At 40.0% G+C, this 20,442-nt stretch overlaps 1 protein-coding gene across 1 annotated transcript; it reads right to left on the bottom strand.

The window, feature by feature from the left end:
• Positions 1–4,043: 4,043 nt before the first annotated feature.
• Positions 4,044–20,236, bottom strand: PRKAB2 (protein kinase AMP-activated non-catalytic subunit beta 2). The gene is made up of 8 exons (XM_019956692.2): positions 20,091–20,236; positions 19,645–19,827; positions 15,630–15,796; positions 14,705–14,798; positions 14,369–14,489; positions 11,219–11,352; positions 10,490–10,558; positions 4,044–8,595 (listed from the first exon to the last, which is right to left on the bottom strand). Exons 2-8 carry the CDS (start codon positions 19,798–19,800, stop codon positions 8,518–8,520), a joined length of 819 nt encoding a protein of 272 aa, XP_019812251.2. The 5' UTR covers positions 19,801–19,827; positions 20,091–20,236; the 3' UTR covers positions 4,044–8,517.
• Between the last annotated feature and the right edge of the window lie 206 nt (positions 20,237–20,442).

Below are 20,442 nucleotides of genomic sequence, written 5' to 3'. Positions count from 1 at the left end.
TTCTCAAAGTATCCAACCTGGGAAATTCTTAAAGTATTCAGCCTAAATTAATTTCCTGTTCTTCAGGGATTAAAGTCCTTTATTGCTTGGTTTTTAATATCTAAAAGTCATTATTTAATATATTTTGTCTGAGTCTTTGGTTGTTTTCAATGGGAGGATAAATCTAGTCCCTATTATTCTATTTTGACCAGAAATAAAAGTCTGGTAATTTTTGATTGGGTGTCAAAGTTGTGACTATTTATGTGCTGGATATTTTTGTATTGATAGTTTTTTTTTTTTTTTTAAAGATGTATTTGTGTATCTCTGACTGGGTCTTCATTGCTGCACACAGGCTTTCTCTAGTTGCGATGAGAGGGGCTACTCTTTGTTGTGGCGCACAGGCTTCTGATTGCAGTGACTTCTCTTGTTGCAGAGCACAGGCTCTAGGTGTGTGGGCTTCAGTAGTTGTGGCACATGGGCTGAGTAGTTGTGGCTCAGAGGCTTAGTTGTTCCATGGCATGTGGAATCTTCCTGGACACCTGTGTCCCCTAAATTGGAAGGCAGATGCTTAACCTCCAGAACACCAGGGAAGCCCTCCTATAGGTATTCTTGAGTTTTGTTTTGGAATGCAATTATTTGGAAACCACTTGGCCTTTTAAGAATTTTTAGGATAGTTCTTTTGTATCCTATCCCACATTAGTCCAATACTTGACAAATGTCTTGGGACCATGTGCTTCAAACAAGTTCCTTTTCTCTAGCTGGTTTTATTACCACAGAACCAGGGGTTTTGGGAGATTTTGCTCTACTTTTTATGAGCTCTTATGGTAGCTCTTAAGCCTCCTATGCAGTCCAGACTTCAATAAGTGTCCTTTAGAGAAAAATAGCTGTGCATTGATGCCCTTCAAGTTTTCAACTCCTCCCTCCATCACCACATACCACTAATGGCTTTGTTGGTTTCACTTTACCCCCATCATATACCTTCTGCCTGGGCAAAGCTCAGTCTTCAGCCCATGCTCAGAATCAGCAAACAGCTACAGGGAGTAAGATGGCTAGTGATCTCAGTTTGCCTTGGACGGTTCTACGTTCCCTCTTGGATGTTAGTTCATTCGGTCCTGGTTGCAGCCACAGTTCCCTGTTAATCTAAAAACAAGATGCCCCTCTCAGAATCCATTCTGTGCTCGGACTGGCTGTTGATCAGGTAGATCCCTGGATTCGTTTACTCTCCCCAGATTTCCTAACTCTAGGTCACTCTCCCAGACTACCTCCAGGAGCCAGCTCTGCCAACTGGTGGAGAAAGAGAAACACCATCTTCATGTTTCCATTTGTGGATACAACAAAAGACCAAACCTTCAAAATATCCCCAGTCTGTTCCCTGACCCCCAAGAAATAGTTTCTGAGATCCTGTTGAATGCAACAGCCATTCCACTACCTAATCCCAACACCTAACATGTAATCATGACCCAGAACTTGTAATCAATGACAAATATCCCTGAAAACAAGAACTAAGTTAGGTCTGTAGTCAGAGTTTTGAGGATCAGTCAGCTGGGAATTAAGATTTTTACCCCCAAGATCCAGGTATACCGGTCTGCAGTAATCTTGGTGGCTCTTTCAGGTGTTCAGAATTGTCATCTGATGTTCTTATCACAAGCTAGCACTAGCAGGAGCACTTTGGAAGTTGTAGTCAAGGGAAATTAATTTAGAGTAGCTGAGAATTTGGAGAAAACCCATTTTTGTTTTAAAATATCTTATTGCATGTGGACCTTCTGACAGAGAACCTTGCCCTCCTTCCTAGAAAGTCAATGAAGAGAATACTCTCAAGACAGGAGTCTTCTTCAGAGTACGACTGAGTGCCTGAAGAATTCTAACAGAGAAGTTCATCTCCAATGTAAGTGCCCTGGAGCCAGGGGATGGATTAGAGAAAGGGAGGTAGTACTCGAGATCTCCATATGTGCTGCTGAATGGTGACCAAATAGGGCCACAGAGAGACTCACAAGGTCTCCAAGCCACCTGTGTCATGGGTGATTGTTGATGTGGGAGAGGAGAGGAGTTTGGAAGGGATACAACAAGACTCCAGATCAACTGGGCCAGAAGGAAGTACTTTAGAAAACACGTCAATGAAAGTTTGAGCCTTGATAGAATTCTGGTGCCATTTTGTTGTTTCAGTGACCAAGGTACATGTTTAGGAGACTATTCTGCTAGAGGCTGAGTCCCCATTACACCCACCACTCTCTACCTCTAGTCTGCATGCAGTCTCCTGACTTATTGTTGAGGTTTGGGGGTAACTGTTTTGGTCCATTTCTACTATCGCGGTTCTTCATTACCTGTCCTTGTACATCTACACTTCTCCAACCCTCTCTGTTCTCACCCTCTAGTCACTCCCACCAAGTCATTCCCCTCTTTCCTTTGAGGAAATTTAACTCAGATGACTTCAGAGCAGCAAATACAGAGTAGCCTGATTGTGTTCTTTGAAGAAAAGTCCAGATGCTAGCTACATAAAAATGCCATGAAATAAAGGGATGGAAAATAATAAGGATATTATAATCATGGCCCTGGGCAAAGCCATCTGAGGGAAGTGATCGCTGTCAGAATGAAGTATATAACCTGCTTTCACATACAAGTACATATCTGACAGAGAAAGAATAAGTAGGGAAGTTCCAGGATAATGGTCCTCATTTCTGAATATATGTTAGAATCATCTGGAGAGCTTAAAAAATATAGATACTTGGACCCCATGGAAGAGATTTTCATTTAATTGGCGTTTAGGGGCTTCCCTCATGGCTCAGACAGTAAAGAATCTGCCTGCAATGTAGGGGACCTGGGTTTGATCCCTGGGCTGGGAAGATCCCCTGGAGAAGGGACTGGCTACCCACTCCAGTATTCTTGGCTGGAGAATTCCATGAATAGATGAACCTGGTGGTCTATGTCCATGGGGTCACAAAGAGTCGGACACGACTGAGCAACTAACATTTTCACTTTTTTCCAGTGCCTCAGTGGTAAAGAACCTGCCTGCCAATGCAGGAGACACAAGTTTGGTCCCTGAGTCGGGAAGATCCCCCTGGAGAAGGAAATGGCAACCCACTCCATTTTTCTTGCCTAGGAAATCCCATGAACAGAGGAGCCTAGTGGGCTGCAGTCCATGGGGCCACAAAAGGGTCAGACCCAACATAGCAACTAAACAACAAAGTAGTAGGCTCGGCATCAGTATTTTTATAGCATCTGAACAGGTAATATTAATGTGTGGCCAGGGGTGAAAACCATTAGGCTAATCCAGAACAGGATGATAGCTAAGTGTGCAGTTTACAGAAAGTGCTAAAACTCAAATCAGAGTTTGCATTCCTCTAGTTAATGTTGGCTGGAGAAGGCAATGGCAACCCACTCCAGTACTCTTGCCTGGAAAATCCCATGGACAGAGGAGCCTGGTAGGCTGCAGTCCATGGGGTTGCGAAGAGTCGGACACGACTGAGCAACTTCACTTTCACTTTTCACTTTCATGCATTGGAGGAGGAAATGGCAACCCACTCCAGTGTTCTTGCCTGGAGAATCCCAGGGATGGCGGGGCCTGGTGGGCTGCCGTCTATGGGGTCACACAGAGTCGGACACAACTGAAGCGACTTAGCAGCAGCAGCAGCAGTTAATGTTGGCAGATCAGATCAGTCGCTCAGTCGTGTCCGACTCTTTGCAACCCCATGAATCGCAGCACGCCAGGCCTCCCTGTCCATCACCAACTCCCGGAGTTCACTCAGACTCACGTCCATCGAGTCAGTGATGCCATCCAGCCATCTCATCCTCTGTCGTCCCCTTCTCCTCCCGCCCCCAATCCCTCCCAGCATCAGGGTCTTTTCCAATGAGTCAGCTCTTCACATGAGGTGGCCAAAGTACTGGAGTTTCAGCTTTAGCATCATTCCTTCCATCAAAAAGAAGAGGAATGATATCATGTGTCCCATATACCTATTACATTTCTATTTAAAAATATCCATGTGGCAATTTACATTCTTTAGGTCCTGAGGCTACCTGGACGGATACATCTTGATGGTATAATCAGTAACTGATGAAGAACTCAAATATTATTGCTGTATAATACTTTTATTCCACAGTTTTATGGGGAAAAAACTCACATTTCAGTATGTGTTACATCACAGAATTTTCAGACGCATGTCAGAATCCAGTGACAAATTACATTTGGAGAAAAGCTTTAAAATCCATTCTTGTAAGCCACTCCTTTGTGAAATATTGAAAAGCAGCTTTGTCCCTCAGCACTAAAGATTACAAAAAGCACCATTTAAAGGAGGACTGACATATTTAATTCCCTTCAAATTATAGTCTTATTCCCCCTTTATAACAGAGCTGTATTCATTCAAAATGCTTTGGTGAAGTAACAACCAACATTCTAAAATTTACCAAAATTTAAGCAAGTTTCACATATGAGGCCAGTGTGGAGATTAGAACTAATCAACATTAGTGAGCTTTGGCTGCTCTAAAACCACAACCTGGGTAGGTGTTCTGTAGATGGGAACAGAAAAGAAGTTAGATGACCAGTACATAATACTTAGGGTAGGTACTCCTCAGTCATTTAACCTGACTACAAAATCCACAAGATATTCAGTATTTCACACCAATCATACTGCAAAAGCACTGTGCTACATAAAATTCAACTCCACTCACGTTAGAACTAATACAAAATTTAACTTTTAAATAATTTATTCAATTCAAAACACAACTGAGTAAAGCAAATCAAGACAAAGCCCAAATTTGAATCCTGGAGGGATTCCATTGCCAAGAACTGGATTTCTTAAGTAACAGACTCTTAGAGCCTTTTCCTCTGCTTTTCTTATAATTTTTAAAGATTTGGCCTTTTTATTCTGAAAGTTCCAGTTCATTGCAGAAATGACAGCCCTTCAACCTCCAATTGTGATTGGTGCTTAAGGAGAGACAAATGCTAAATCCAGAGTTTTAAAAGACCCTAACTCCTATCCCTCCCAGGTCCTCCATCCCATGGGTAACTAGAGTCAGCAGTTCCTAGTAAAATACAGCAAGCACTCAGCTTTAACAATGAGTCAGAATAATGCAGGAACCAATGGTGTATCTGCTCTTAAGTCTATGCCCCAAATCACTAGAACGTGAAGATTTAGAGATCTCTGAGAACAGAACATATTGCAAACATACTCAAACAAAGACTATTGCATATAATTTTTAGTTGAGGTCAAAAATTTAAAAGCCCTATTTCCCCAATTAAAAGCAGGGGAGTCTATCGTTAATATGTCTCCTTCATTTATACCCAGATTAATATAAGCCCAGTCTAGAAGTAAAACTTCTTTCTTAACTTCATTTTAGCAGCATACATAGAGTACCAACACTTTTCAAAAAATTTTTTTATCTCAGATCCATTAGGTAAGAGAGACTAGAAATAATCAGAGTGAAGTGACTGGGCCTGGGTTTATAGGATCCTGTCAGAAACTTCTCTTGAATTCTTTTATAGGGTTTCTCTACCATATATAAGCATTTTTTTTTTTTTAAGCCAACACTCTTGAGGCCAGATACCCTTCAGGGGTTCTGCCTAGTGATTAAATCCCATTCAACTCTAATCTTAAAGCAAGCTAATAATCCTGACACAGATGCTCTTCCTTCCATGACACATCTTCCTTAACAGCAAGATGACTAATATTTGCTTTAGGTAACCTTTGACTTTAGACCCTTGTAAAGTTTGCCTGACACATGAAGTTAAAGCACAATATAGAACAAAGTGTAGAAAACAGAAACAAGAGACAAAGGGAAGATTTTTTTATATGACAAATTCTATACAATGGGATCTAAAGACACCAGGATGTGTCTGAATTAATTTTAAAAAGGGTATTTCTAGTTCTGGGTTACTTAAGCCTTAATTTTCCTAGTATCAGTCCTCGCCTCAGTTACTCTGCTTCCCACAACTCCTATACCATGATACAGTTCTTTAATAGTCAGCCGCCTCAAAGAGTTACATTCTTACTTATTGACTCTGTGAAACTCTTATAGGCAAAAGCTAACCAACCAACCGAACAAAAAAAAAACAACCCAATTTTTTACTCTATTCATTTTCAAACTCTGTCAAATTCTTCTGCAGAAAATAAACTATACCTTTAACCAATATAAAAGAATGAGTGAGCTGTACTTTGGGGTACTTTCCTCCTTCCCTTTCAGCCTAGAACAGTTTCTTGGAGGCAGACTGAGGAGAGTATGATAGGAATTATCAAGGCCATGGGATGTTATCAGCAGCACAGAGAAGGGACAGGGCTGCATAAGTCATCATCCAATTCCTCTTATTTGTCCCTTTCCAAAACTGCTGGTAGGCTCCAATTTCATATCTGGCTGAAAGATTGATTACCTCAGAATTTGGAAAACTGACACCTTCTGCACGTTTCCAGATTAGAAAGATTGGAAGGTCACCAACACCAAAGCCTGCTGTTGCTGAAGACAGACCCATTCATTTCATAGAAGCCTCTGGCCTGAGAAAAATGGGAGGAATCTTTTTTCCTACCCCACGCTAATGATATATCTGTGCAGAATAGAAATTTTAATACATGAACACAAGGATGATTACATGATAATACCGCTGACAAGACATATAAGTACAACAAAACCTTCCATGTAGCAAGCAAGACTTTAAATCCTAAGTGACTCACTTGTTTACTGGGTATTAGAAAAATACAAAATTTTAGTATAACTGGAGACAGTGTAGATTCTGACAGTTGGTTCTAACAGAATTTTAGAATGGTACACCATTCTAAATGTGACTAAAACTATAAAACATTCTCCACAAAAGCATTTTGCTGTAGATAGTGGCCTCGAATGGCTAGAGTAGTATTTACTCTCAGCAAATAACCACCAAAGCACTTAGCAATTTGCATTCTCAGCAAGACAGCAATCCCATACCATACTGCTCACACAGATGATCTAAGAGTTCTACATACCCAAAGACAACTATGTCATCAGCTTTACATGGGAAAGAGAGGAGGTAGCTAATTGACATGTGGGTGCCCTTTCAGTGGGACTGGGCTCATCTCAAGGAGCCTCTCAAGCATCAAATCTGGCCTCCTTCGGTACTGAATGTTTGGCTTGCATTTATTTGTAATGCAAGAGCCACAGAAACTTAGGGGAAAATATCTTATCTCTGAATCTCAAGAGTGGATTGAATAGAAACTTTTTACTCCACAAATGGAAATCACTGACCCCTCTTCATCATCAAACACTTTTTGGGAAAAGATACAGAAGAGCAAGATGACTGTTAGCATTTAGCACATGAAAGCAATATTTTTCATCGCTGAGACTACCAAAGGTAATGTCTTGCTTCTTGGCGTAATGAATCTTTAAGTTGAAGGAAACTTTTAGGTGCACAAGATGAGCCTGAACGGGCCTGTATCTAGAACAGTGTTTACTGTAATGATGTACACAGAGTCAGCCTCATTAATGTACGATTGTAGAGGGCTAAAGAAAATAGTGAGCTATTTATCGAAAGCTTAAGTTCTCCAAAAGCAGTCTCTTTAGAGCAATGAAAAGGCATTTTTTGGAGAAAATAAAAATGTAGGCACATAAAAATCTTCCAAGGACAAAAGACATGAAGGTTTTTACTAGTTTTACTCTTACCTTCAAAGCTGTCTGTGAAAGAAAACATGGAAGCAGGGCCAAACCAGGTGGGAAAAAGTATGGGAATGTGCCAATACAGCCTTAACTGTGGCACCAAACCAAAACAAGAAAACAGACCTTCTGCATTCTGCCTTTCATATCATAGGAAGCCAGTTTCTTCAGTAGAAGTTAAGGTAAGTGGTAACAAAGTGTCATGGGCCTGTGCTGGCTTAAAAAGGAGACATTCTGGCAGCCCTAGTCTGTGAGGTGGGTCAGGTCTCACAAAGCCTTTGAAATGGGTCACTTACCTACTAAGTTCTGTGCTAGGAAGGGTCAGGTATAGGATTTGAAGGAGGCTAACAAAGCAAGAATGTGAAATGAAAGGGAAAAGGGTTCTTATGGGGCATCTGGTATCATTTAAAAAAGCACAGATTGTGCCACATTCTCTGGGAATACAGAGAACCCATGCAAGAAAAGCTGCTCCTGCAAGGAGGCAGCTGTAAGTAGGGCAGCAGTCTGGCACAAGTCCATTCCTTGGAGAGCCAAGGTAGTAGCAGTGATAGAATCTCCACCCAACAAGGATCCTGAGAGTTTGTTCTTCATTCACTTTAGGAAAAAAGATTCCTGTAATGGCTCTTCCTGAAGCTTTCCCAAACAGGTCTTGGTGAGTTCCCATAGGCAGGGAGAATACATCTAGCTAGGAGGCTTCCATTAACTTTCCCTTCATATGTATATATATATATATAGTGTTAAAATAAATTCCATAAACTCATAAAGCTCTCATCTGCAATCAAATGCAAAAGCAGAGCATCCTACTCAGGCACTGAAACACACATATTAGCCTCAAAGCAAATCAGCCTTCCAGTCCCAGCTAAGACTGGTCCAGTCCAGAAAGGCAAGGGAGATGCTTCTCCTGAATCCTGGGAGGCAGGAAGGGATCCCTCAGATGGGCTTGTACAGAAGAGTAGTGACATACTTCTTCTTGTAGCGATGGGTTGCACTAAGGACCATCACACTGTCCTGCAAGGGAAATAAACACATGCAGTTAATTCACTAGTTCAGGATGAAAACAGCTGTTCCCAGCCATTAATCCCTCATAGTTGCTCACTTTAAACAGAGTTACTTTGATATTATTTAAAAAAAGGTGGTTTGGGAGTCAAATCAATTTGTTTTGATCCTGACACCTACTGTTACACTCTGTGACCCTGAGTGTCGTTCAGTTGCTAAGCTGCGTCCGACTCCTATCTCCAAGTCTTTTCTCCTCATCATTACAAAGGTTAATACCCACCATTAAGATGGCTCTAATGATAACCTGAAAATATCTGACACAGAAACTGACAGAAAATAGGTGCTAAAGAAATATTAGTGTTCTACCTCACTTCCTTTTCCACCTCAAATTCAAATATTGGGCTTAAAACTATCACGGAAAAAAAAGAAATATTGTGACATCTGTTTCTAGAAGGAAGTCTTAAAAGCAATGAGAAGGATCACAGCAGTGTTCCTTTTGAAAAACCATTTCCAAGCCCCAAAACAGGTCTAATTTCCATTGAGTATCTGGGGCTGGACTTAAAAAACATCCTCTCTGATCAAGAGGGGACTCAGGAATCATCTTCTATCCTTGAACAAAGTAGACCCTAAAATTCTCCTTGGAAAGACACTCCATCCAATGAAGCAATTCCAAACAGCTTAAACTATCTTGAGAGAACCAGGGATAGGTATCATCCACAATGAATACTTACCAGACTGACATTCTGTGACCATAGTATACAAATCACAGCCTAAACATGACAGCAGCAAGGCAGGTAAAAAATTTAACTCCAGAAAGAGTTTGGTAGAAATGAGGAGCAGGTGACAAAAAGACCTACTTGGAAAAACCAGCACCATAATCTCAAGGAAAGAACATGGAATGAGGATAGGACAGGACCTCAGTCCTCTGTCTGGTCCTTACTGGCAATATGACCTTCTCTTAGCCTTAGTTTCTTTATCTCTAAAACAGGAGTTAAAAATAATACTTATCTCATAAGCTTATTAGGAAAATTAAATTCAGTAGTATATAAGTACCTTGTAATCTGTTACAGACAGCTGTATCAGTGATTTCCCTAATCTGGCTACATATCTAAGAAACATAAGCAACTCAATAAAATTACTGAGGCCCATCCTAGATGCACTTATTCAGAATCCATGGGGATAGAGCTTCTGAATCTGTATTTTCACAAACTTCCCCCAAATAATTCTGCTGATGCTCAGCTTAGTTTGGTAACTATAGAACTATATAAAATATCCCAACAGCCAGACCACAAAGACATTACAGGACTGAACAGATATTTTCAATCCAGAATCTAAAGCAGCAGAGAAATTAAGAAGCATTCTAAGAAACCAAGAAGCATTCTAAAAGCGGGGGAGCGGCGGGGTGGGGGTGGGGTTGGCGGTGCACAGGGCAAGTCTGGTCACATTTCTCCTTTGAGTAGTGTATAGGAAAGATGCAAGCACTGGCGTATATACGACTCAGGCACCTTAAAGCAGTTCATGTCCACCTTTAAACACTGGAGGCCTTAATATCAGATTTAAGCATTCTTTGAACTGGAAAGTAAACTTGTTTTTTCTGCAAATGAAATCCTAGTACTTACTATGAACTCACACTTAATTAAGTAGGTGGTGCAAAGGTTATAGCTACCCAAAAAGAAACCAAGAAACAAAAAAGTCCATTTAATCACAGGGCAATTCAGCTAGCCAGAACTCAGATATCAAGACTAAGATTTAGAATAAACAACTCACCCTTTGGTTAAAAAAAAGAAAGTTCTTCTCCTATAACTGGACCATTACTGCCAGCTTCAGCAAACCACTAGAGAACATGTGTTCAACTCTTGCCCTCCTGTTTTTGGGAGCTATGTGAAGAAGCAGGCCCACCATTTACCTTAATGGACAATGCATAGAGATGGTTCAGCATAACATGATTGGGCTCGGGGAGCAAGGCTGGGTCACACTGTTTAAAAAAAAAAAAGACTACATGGGGTTAAATGTACAATCTTAAACCAAACAGTTTATTCTTCCTCAAAGATCTTTGGAACTGTTGAGAAACTCAAAACTAGAAGGTATTATTTTTTTTTTAAATAATTCACTTATTCTAGTATACATCAATAATACATTCTCATCACAGAAAATCACAAAAATTCTGAGTCCAGGGCAGAAACTCTAAGCTTCAGAATCTATTCATCCTCTTTTGAATAGACCTTACCCACAACACATATGGAAGGTTTGTGTTAAGAGGCAAAAATAATCTTAGTGGGAATCAAGTGAATTGACTAGAAATATAAATTATATGAAAAATACGCTTCTTTTGGATATCGCCAAATGATAAATACTTCTTATTTTATGTTGGAATAAAAGTCTTAGAAACTGTTTCTAGCAATCCACAGCTCTGAGCTGATACATTAGGACCAGAAGAAAACTATGAATTTTGATATCAGTACTTGGAAAAGTCACAACACAGCCCTGGAAAAAGGAACCTGTAATCCTACTGATACACACATGATTCATATTCAACAGACCTTTGTAATAATCCCAACCTCTAAGATTACTACACTTTGGCTCAAATAATCCTAGTAACCCTCAGATGCCCCAGCAATATTTTTAGAATACTCACAGATATGTTAGTGTCCTTGTTAAGAATAACTTGGAGAAGGTGAGGAGGCAGGATGGGTGGAGATTTAAATCTCTCCTCTGATCGAAACACATACATTTCTTGACCATAAGGCCCTGGGGGTGAGCTGGAAAGGTCTGGAAGATATTTATTCAAATATAAAGGAAAGTTGGACAGCTAGTACAGATGCATGAAAAAACTGTCAATACGTGGCAGGTAATATTAAATATGGTAGAAGTCAAGAATCATTAACTTGTGACTTGTTGGGTCTATAACTATAAGGCAAAGAAAAAGTCTGGGTCATCCTAAACATAAACCATGAGGTTCTTCATGGCAACATGATGTGGAGGACAGGGGAAGAGATAAGCATGTAGGTTCAGGGGAGAGCTACTCCATTTATCAACTGTATGACTTGGGACAAATCTCTCTACTATAGTCAGTTTCTTCATTCATAAAATGAAAACAACAATTTCTGCCCTATTTCACAGTGTTTTGATAGGAATCAAATGAGACAACAGATGTGACAATGCCTTTAAAACTATTAAACAACATGAAAATATTAGATTTTTCTTTTTCCCACCCAAGCAACAATAAAGGTTATAAACTCTAGGACTATTGATACTACAATGACTGTAACAACGAGGAAAAACGGCTAACAATGTAGTAGTCATTAGGGAAATACAAGTTAAAACCATAAGATACCACATCACACTCATTAATGTGGCTATAATAAAAAAAGACAGACAATAATAATTATTGGCGATGATGTGGAGAAACGAGAACCTTTGTACTATTCCCATTGCTGGCTGGAATGCAAAATGGTGCAGCCACTCTGGAAAACAGTCCATCAGTTCCTCCAGAAGTTAAGCACAAAGTTACCGTAGGACCCGCAATTATACTCCTGGGCACATACATACCCAAGAGAAATGAAAACAGATGTCCACAAAAGAACTTGAACATAAATGTTTATAACATCATCATTTGTAACATACAAAAAGTGGAAACAGTCCAAGTGTCATCAGCTAAATGAATGGATCAACAAAATGGTATACCCATACAATGGAATTTAATTCAGTTGTAAGGAATGAAGTACTTAACATATTAAAACATGGATGAGCCCTCAAAACATTATGCCAAGTTAAAGAAGCCACACGAAAAAGACCACAAAGTTTATAATCCCATTTATATGAAATGTCCAAAATAGGAAAATCCATAGAGACACAAAATAATTTAGGGATGCCAGAGGTGGAGAGAAGCAAGGAATGGGAAGTAACTGCTAATGGGAATGGAGTTTCTTTTGGGGGTGATTAAAATGGTCTGGAATTAGATAGTGATAATGGTCGCACAACTCAGTGAATACACTAAAAATTATCTAATTATACTCCTTAAAAGAGTGAATTTTATGGCATGTGAAATTAAATCTTTAAAAAATGGGAAAAGTATATACAGATAAGAACAGAAACACAAAAATGAGGAGAACTATAAGTTTTTGCTTAATATTTTTTACAGTTCCTAGTAAGAAGGATTTTTAAACCAATTCAACATAAGGACTCAGAATTCAATTATATGTGGGGCAAAAGAAGAGTAGCAAAAATACTGTTATATTAAACAATATCTTAAAAACATATAGAACTTGACACTTTTCAAAGTACTCTGTTATTTTGTCATGTGAACTACAAAATTACTCTTGGCAAGTACACAGAACAGTATTTTTTCCCTTTTCATTAAAAAAAAAAAAAAAGGTAAAGTTATTTAGCTAAAGTCACATACATAGCAAGATGGTCACTGAGTGCAGATTAAAACTCAAGATTCCTAATAAAATGTATTCTAAACCTTACCTCAGACGATCAGGAAATTGGGTGAAAGAAGGAAAGGAAGAATATCAAAAGTATGCTAGTCTTCTCTCTATATAATTATGATTATATGTCTATTATTCACTGGTTGCTTTGTTAGAATCATATAATGCAAAAATTTAGCCATAGTGGCCTTGACATTTAATTTGGTATTTTTTAATCTCTCTTTAATCTCTATCCCACCAGTTAAGAACAATGTCCAGCCTTACTTTCTGACCTTATATAATGAAAACAATATCTGTAATTTTTCTAAGCAGACAATATTATACTATTGATTATTCTCTTAGAAATTATTCTGCATAAGCTACCCTTGTGTCCTGAGATTCTAATATGTCTCACTTAGGCACTGTGTCTCCTCAGCTAAGAATCACTGAGAGCTTAAACCTTTGATTTTACTGATAAGAAACTTTGAAAACTAAAAATGCTGAAGGACTTACGCATAATGGGAAAGCTAGTTAGTAGCAGAGGCAGGTTTTGAACTCAAAAGGGAGAAGTCTGTTTACTGGGAACACAGTTCTTTAGACACTCACAGTCTTTACTGTAAAGTAACAAAACTGGTAACTGTGAATGTGGACGGCAAATCACTTTTCTGGTGTTATAGCCAATGTAAGTAGAGATGAAGGCCTTGGAAAAAGTACTGGGAGAAACAAAAGGATATAGGTCTATTCCTCTATCGAGGATTTTTTCTTTAACCCAAAACTTAAAAATTTCAGTTAACATACACACAAAAGAAATTTGAGGTTTTTATAACTCTTTTTTCCCCAAAGACTGCCATATGTGTAGGGCCTATTAAATATACAACTGCCAACTAAGCTATCAATCTGGCACGATTAAGTTGAGGCAGCTAAACAAGACAAAGGAGACATAAGTAGCTCCTGCTAGTTGATACTATCAAAAGTCAATGAAAAAACTGAAAAATTATTAGAAATAGCTTTTTAAACTATAGATCACAGCACATTCGTTGTTTCTAAAAAGAAGAATAAAGCAGAAAATAAAGTGCTTTACATGTAATAAAGGCAAACATTATACTGCAAGACATGTTACTGGTTTGTGTGATGTGTGTTGGGTTACAATGTAAATTTAATGTAGATCAAATATATTTACTTTCACTTACTGTGAAATCAAATACATTACACAGATTTCATTCTCAGAGAATATGACCTAAATGTTTATAGGAGAAACATACATACAATTAGGAAGATACCTAAATCGAAAATGAAAAAAACAAAAACCACTCTTGGGAAGAAACATGCATTATAAGAAAGGAAAGATCAAGAAAGAGCAAATACTACAAAATTACCTCGACAAGATGTCTCTGAGCTTTCCATTGAATCTAGCTTTAAAGCATCAAACACCTCAAAATCAGATTTCTTGACATGGATCAAATTGTTAATTGTGCCAAGCTGACTGGTAACCACAGGCTGAAACAGTGAATGGAAAAAAAAAAAATTCATGAATCCCCATTTCAAATACATCTCATCCATTCAACTCTCCTCTTTTTAGAAGGGATTATACTTGGCACCACCATCTTTTATCAACAGGGAAATCCAACAGCAATGATATTTGACACCCAGTGGAATAATAGCTAAAAGGAGACTATGAAGCCAGTGGTTACCCTCAGAGGTCAAGGTCTTACCTCTGATGGATCATGAACCCACTGTCCATCCACAAAAAACTTGTACTGGTGCTCTCCCTCAGGGAGGTCCAGGATGGCAACAAAGTCATTATGGCTACAGAAGAAAACAGAAAGTTAAACAGGCTAAATTCTTATTAGAAGACAGAAGATAAATGTAAAAGCCATGAGGCAATCACAGTATCATACCAGTGATCTCCCATATTCCTAAGTGATTGCACCCCCTGGAGTAAAAATTAATAATTTATAAACCCATTCTCCTTTTCTATATCCCCTTGAGCATGTATTTGCTATCCCTCCTAATAACTTTAATTTTTAACTAATATCTGGAAAAGAACAATAAAGATATTAATCCCCCAGAATGTTTCACCTTAGTACAACTATTTTGCTTCAGCAGAACAGATCCCTCAGGAGTGTAAAAAAGATAGTGAGTAGGTTCAGGATAAGAAGTGCCTCAAGGTACTCTTTCCACATTTTGGTGAGCATTTTCTAGAAAATTACCTACATACAAAGGGCCATAGTCAGTTACATAACTCACTGTTGCTCTGCAAGCAACAAATAACATTACTACCTAGAACTTTACAACGTGTTTTGTTTTAGTGCAGAAGTCAGGGCAGCTGGACTCAGGCAGTTACGGGAGACTTCCCACAAGCATAGAAAGGACTTCTATTAACACAATGCTAAAGAACATACCTACAAAACTGTTGTAAGTCCCTCTAAGGCAATGACATTGTAAGTGGTAAAACATCTCTGACTCACTATAAGGTTAAAAAAAAAGTCACAGATACAGTTACTGGTCACAAAAAATGTTCTAGAGAAAGTCCCTAGCAGGTGGAGAGGAGTAGTCCAGCCAAGTCTCTCTCCTGAGAAAGGAAATTGGGTCTCTACTCCTGGACCCAGCAGACTCAACCAAGACACTTGTCTTCACCTCTTAATCAGTGGAATCTTGGTGCTCCAATTGTTGAAGGACCCAGAGATGAAGACCTCCTTGCCTCCTTCAGACCAGCGGATAACAGTGGGCCGGGCCTGCTGTGTGGGCTTTACGGAGTCCTCCAAATCCTGCTGCCATGATACAAACTCTTTGTCCCCAGGGAGCTGTAAGAAGGATTAGGTCATCCCTAAATTGTGACCCTGGAATTCTGAAAAGGTCACTCTCCTCCTTAGGGCAGAGAGGGGTGCTACATTTCTGATAAGGATTAATAAGTCTTGAAATTAGCAACTACATCAAACTTTGAACAAAACTATAGAAAAGAAACTCATCTAGGACCCAAATGGTCAAATGGCTTATGCTCAAAGTCTGCCCAAATCATAGCTTAATTTCTGAGTCTGCATGAATCACTCATCCTTTCAGAGCCTTAGGATTTCCCTTAAAATACAAACGAACAAAAAATCTTACTTCCTGTTACCAGATTAACTCATAGGCAGACAATCATGATATGCTTATCTCTTAGGAGAAAAAATATGATAATAAAGCACGGTTCTACAAAAAATAATTAAGTTAGTCATCTATTTTTTTTCTTTTGCTGTGCCATGCAGCATGCAGGATCTTAGTTCCCCAACCAAGGATTCAAACCCTCACCCCTGCAGCAGAAGCACAGAGTTTTAATCACTGGACCACCAAGGAAGTCCTAAGCCATGTATTTTTCATATGTAAATATAAGCATCTCAATTATCAATTATCAGTTGTAATAGAAATTAGAGATACTAAAATTCTTAAATAATTCATAATTTCCTCTTTAGTTAACAGGTTATAAAAGGACATTAAATATATAAAAATCAGATCACTGGTTTCCTAAATTTTGAGAAATAGTTATGAAATCTTACTTATTCATCTATGCCAGGCTTATACTAGTAATTTTCAGGAGTAGGGATGAAAATTGTGGAGCTACAAGAAGCATCAGATCAAAAACACAGTTTCCTTTAAAAAAGTGGTTCCAATATCAAATGAGGTATGTAGGGTTGCAGAAAAAAACTGACTCCTTAAGTCAAGTTTCTTTTCATTACTATCTTTTAGAACAGAAACTGGCAAACTATGGCCAGTGAGCCAGATGCTTTTACAAATAACGTTTTACTGGAAAATAGCCACACTCATTCACTTACTCATTTTCTATAGCTGCTTTCATGCTGCAATGGCAGAACTGAATATCAGTGACAGAGACTGTATGGTCTGCCACAAAGTCTAAAATATTTACTATATGGCCCTTTACAGAAAAAGTTTGTTGATCCACACTTTAGAGTGGCTTAAATGACTTTGGTAATAAGTCTTCATGGTAACAAGCCAAAATATTATTAATACCAAATAAAATAATGTGGGATTAAAAAAAAGACTAGTTTATTCACTTGCGCTTTACTTTCAAAATGGCTGAGGCAGTCTACCTTCCATACTGTCTCTGAATATTCCTCAAAACTACAGTATGAGACGTTAGTGGCAACATAATCCTTAGTAAACAAAGAGAACTGAAGGAACTTTCACATTATATAAGAAAATGACTTAAGAGAAAAACTTGATCTCCATTTTCTCAAAGCAATGAACTCATTTGACAGTCTGGATTAGAATTACAGAAATTTTTACATTCCTAACAATTACATATGCCTCAGATTCTGATTCAGATATAGGACCTGGGAATCTATTTTTAAGCTTCCCAGACAATAATACTAAAATTTAATGTTGAAAATAAATAAAGAAATCTCATCATTAGAGATACATCCTAAAATACTTATAGATAAAGTAATATTTGATATGATGGGCTGGGATTTGCTTAAAAATAATTGGTGGGGGTAGAGTGGATTGGGGTATAGACAATATGAATTCATTCATGATTTGATCATTGTTTAAACTGGATGACAGTTATATAGGATTCATTACACTGCTCTCCTGACTTTGAAACATGGAAAATGTTTCAGATTTTCCATGAAATGTTTAAATAAATCCCAGGTAAGTCTAATGTGCAAATAGGACTGAAAACCATTGAACTAGTTCACTGAAGAACGGTGGCATTTGAAGCAATATAGGCCCTTCTGCCACTGTTTCTATCATTTACTTGTATGCTTTATTATTTTAGAATTTGAAAGCTATAAACTATTAATATGCCTAGCTTTGGAAGAAAGCCCTTCCACATATGATATGATATTTCTGTGGTAGGCATCAGTGCAGCTGACAAGCAGGAAGATTGTTTACTCCAAGTTAAATAGTCAGCAAAATCATCAGGAAAAGAGGCAAAACAACTAGAATTACAATTGAAAACTGTTTAAGTGAAACGCTGAGGAAAGAAACAGAATAGACTGAGCAACTGTAAAATCTTAGATTTGGAAATGACCTTGGGAATTATTTGAACCAATCTTATTTCACAAATGGCAAGACTGAGGTAAGGGAAAAAATGATCCAAAATAGGCTCCATTTCAGACAGAGCAACCTGGCTTTTATTCAGGACACCGATTACTGCAGTCACAGTTTGAAAAGTACACAGTACTTAAATCCTGAGTCATCAGTGTAGGAAATGGATAAAAATACAATCACCTTGAGAAAGCTTTGAAGAAGTAAATTCAGATGGCTGGGGAGACAGCCCGAGTGTTGAGGAAGAAGTCCTGAAGTGGAAGAAGCAAGAAAGGAACAGAGAAGAAACCCCAAGAAATCACCTTCACTTCTCTTTGTGATTATGTTTTCAATTGGGATCCAAGAAAATAAACAGAATCCACATTTCATGTATTACCAACCCAGCAAAATTACTCTCTATTTACCCTGGTGGCTCAGACGGTAAAGCATCTGCCTGCAATTCAGGAGACCCAGGTTCAATCCCTCAATAGGGAAGATCCCCTGGAAAGGGAATGGCAACCCACTTCAGTATTCTTGCCTGGAGAATCCCATGGACATGGGGTTGCAAAGAGTCGGAGACGACTGAATGACTAACACACACACACATTTACAAGAGTAAATAAAATAAAACCTCAGATGTGTGGCAAGGGATGAGTGATAACATCAAACACACCCCAGTCTCCTCAATCCCTCCATTTTTCTACTTCATCCCAGTCAGACTACCAGGTGGAATTACTGTATTTAATGCAGACAGTTCTAAAAGTGATTCGAAACATTCGGATGTAATTTTATTGCTGTCAGCTCCATCTATCCTTTCTGTAGAGTGAACACAAGTTGCCACTTTCCTGAAAGTCCTAGACTGACAGCCAGGTCTTCAGGGAAACTGCGGGTTGTCCCTTTTCAGCTTGGTAATATCAAGTACTACCGGGAAGTGAAGAAATCCTAAACTTATTTGCTCTCCCACTTAAGAAGTAGCTGGATATGAAAAAAAGCACCTCAGCTACAACTATGAAGTTTGAGATGAAAACTAAGCAGTCAACCAAATAATGTCCTTTACTGATCTCCAAGACTAGGAAAAAGTATTCATATAAGCAAGGGGTTGTTGCTCACAGTCATGCCAAAGGGAAAGAGGATCTGAAGTGCTGATCTCTTAGAAGGGCAAAAATGAGACTAATACAAAGAAGTAGAAGTGTTCAGGGAAAAGTAAGTCACTTATCTACCTTAGGGCAAATGTGAGAAACTGCCGCCTATGGTCAGCAACTCAGGTAACCTACAGTCTGAAGTTTTTCACAACCTACAAATTCATCAATACTCTAGAAGAGGCACCCTTGCCGGTCAGGAGAATCAAGGGTGGAGGTTGGGGGCGGGGGAGGGGGGGGGGCGGTTGGCCTCATCCTAAAAATGTGGCAAACAGAGGAGTCCAGTAACAAGAACTCCGCCTCTATCCTATTTTGAGGCAGCACCGCAAAAAGAATTACCACTCAGTATCTCCGTCCCCAGAAAAAAACCTTTAATTCTAAAAGCCTTAATTCGGGTCAGCGTGGTAAGAAAAAAACAAAAGAGGAAGGAGGAGGCCTGACACCCAGCCTGCTGCAGGACCACCACCAACTGGGGGCGTGGGGACGCTCACCTTGGAGTCCGGCAGGCTGAAGACGCTGGGGTCGTCGGTGCTCCCCACCATGATCTTATGTTCCTTACCCGGAGCATGGCCGCCGGCGCCCTCGGCGCGCGCAGCCTTGGCGCCGTGGCGCTCCCCGGCCACTCGATCGCTGGTGGTGTTTCCCATGGCTGTGCAGCTCGAGTCGGGGGCCACCTGCCGTAAGGAACAGCATGGGGCAAGGGACACCCCGGCAGTCTTGTCAGGGGAGCCCCCGGCCCCGCCCCTGCGTCTGGGGACCCGGGCTAGGGAATCCCCGCCCCAGGGAAGCCGTGCCTGGGGGACCTCTTCCTCTCTGGCCTCCAAGAACACCCGGAACCCCCAAACCCTCCAGAGGCCGGCTGCTCAAGAAACCCCCTTTCGGGAACTCCCCCGCATCCCCCGCGCTCACGGTCCAGGGGCACCCCCAACCCAATCACCTCCCGCGATGCTCTCCCTCCTCCCGGGACCAATGGTGCGATGGCTGTTCTGCGGATAAAGCCACCAATAAAGTTATCGAAATTGAAACCTCGCCCGGGGCTAGCGAGCCTGGTTTCCTCCTAAAATGGCTACAAGATCAGTGGCGTGGGGCCCGCCCCGCGCGCGTTCCCTGCGGCCGTGCCGCTACGGCGCCCGGGGCCAGCCGGCCTCTCTAGCCGCCGCCGGCTCGGTGGTGGGCCGCCACGCGCTGCCTCCAGCGCCAGGCGGGGGCGCCCGTGCCACAGTCAGCGAAGTGCGGGGCCAGGACCGCTTCCCTGGCAAGCCAGCGCCCGAATCTTAGGTTTAGTTCAG

This window comes from Bos indicus, chromosome 3 (genome assembly GCF_029378745.1).
Source record: "Bos indicus isolate NIAB-ARS_2022 breed Sahiwal x Tharparkar chromosome 3, NIAB-ARS_B.indTharparkar_mat_pri_1.0, whole genome shotgun sequence".
Taxonomy (NCBI): Eukaryota; Metazoa; Chordata; class Mammalia; order Artiodactyla; family Bovidae; genus Bos; species Bos indicus.
This window is presented reverse-complemented; position numbering and strand designations above follow the sequence as displayed.

Coding starts and splice junctions, on each gene's coding strand:
- PRKAB2 (XM_019956692.2), bottom strand. CDS start 19,800: ATGGGAAACACCACCAGCGATCGAGTGGCCGGGGAGCGCCACGGCGCC. Junction 10,559..11,218: donor ACAAGGACACTAACATATCT/GTGAGTATTCTA, acceptor TTTTTTAAACAG/TGTGACCCAGCCTTGCTCCC. Junction 8,596..10,489: donor TCTATGCATTGTCCATTAAG/GTAAATGGTGGG, acceptor TTTCCCTTGCAG/GACAGTGTGATGGTCCTTAG.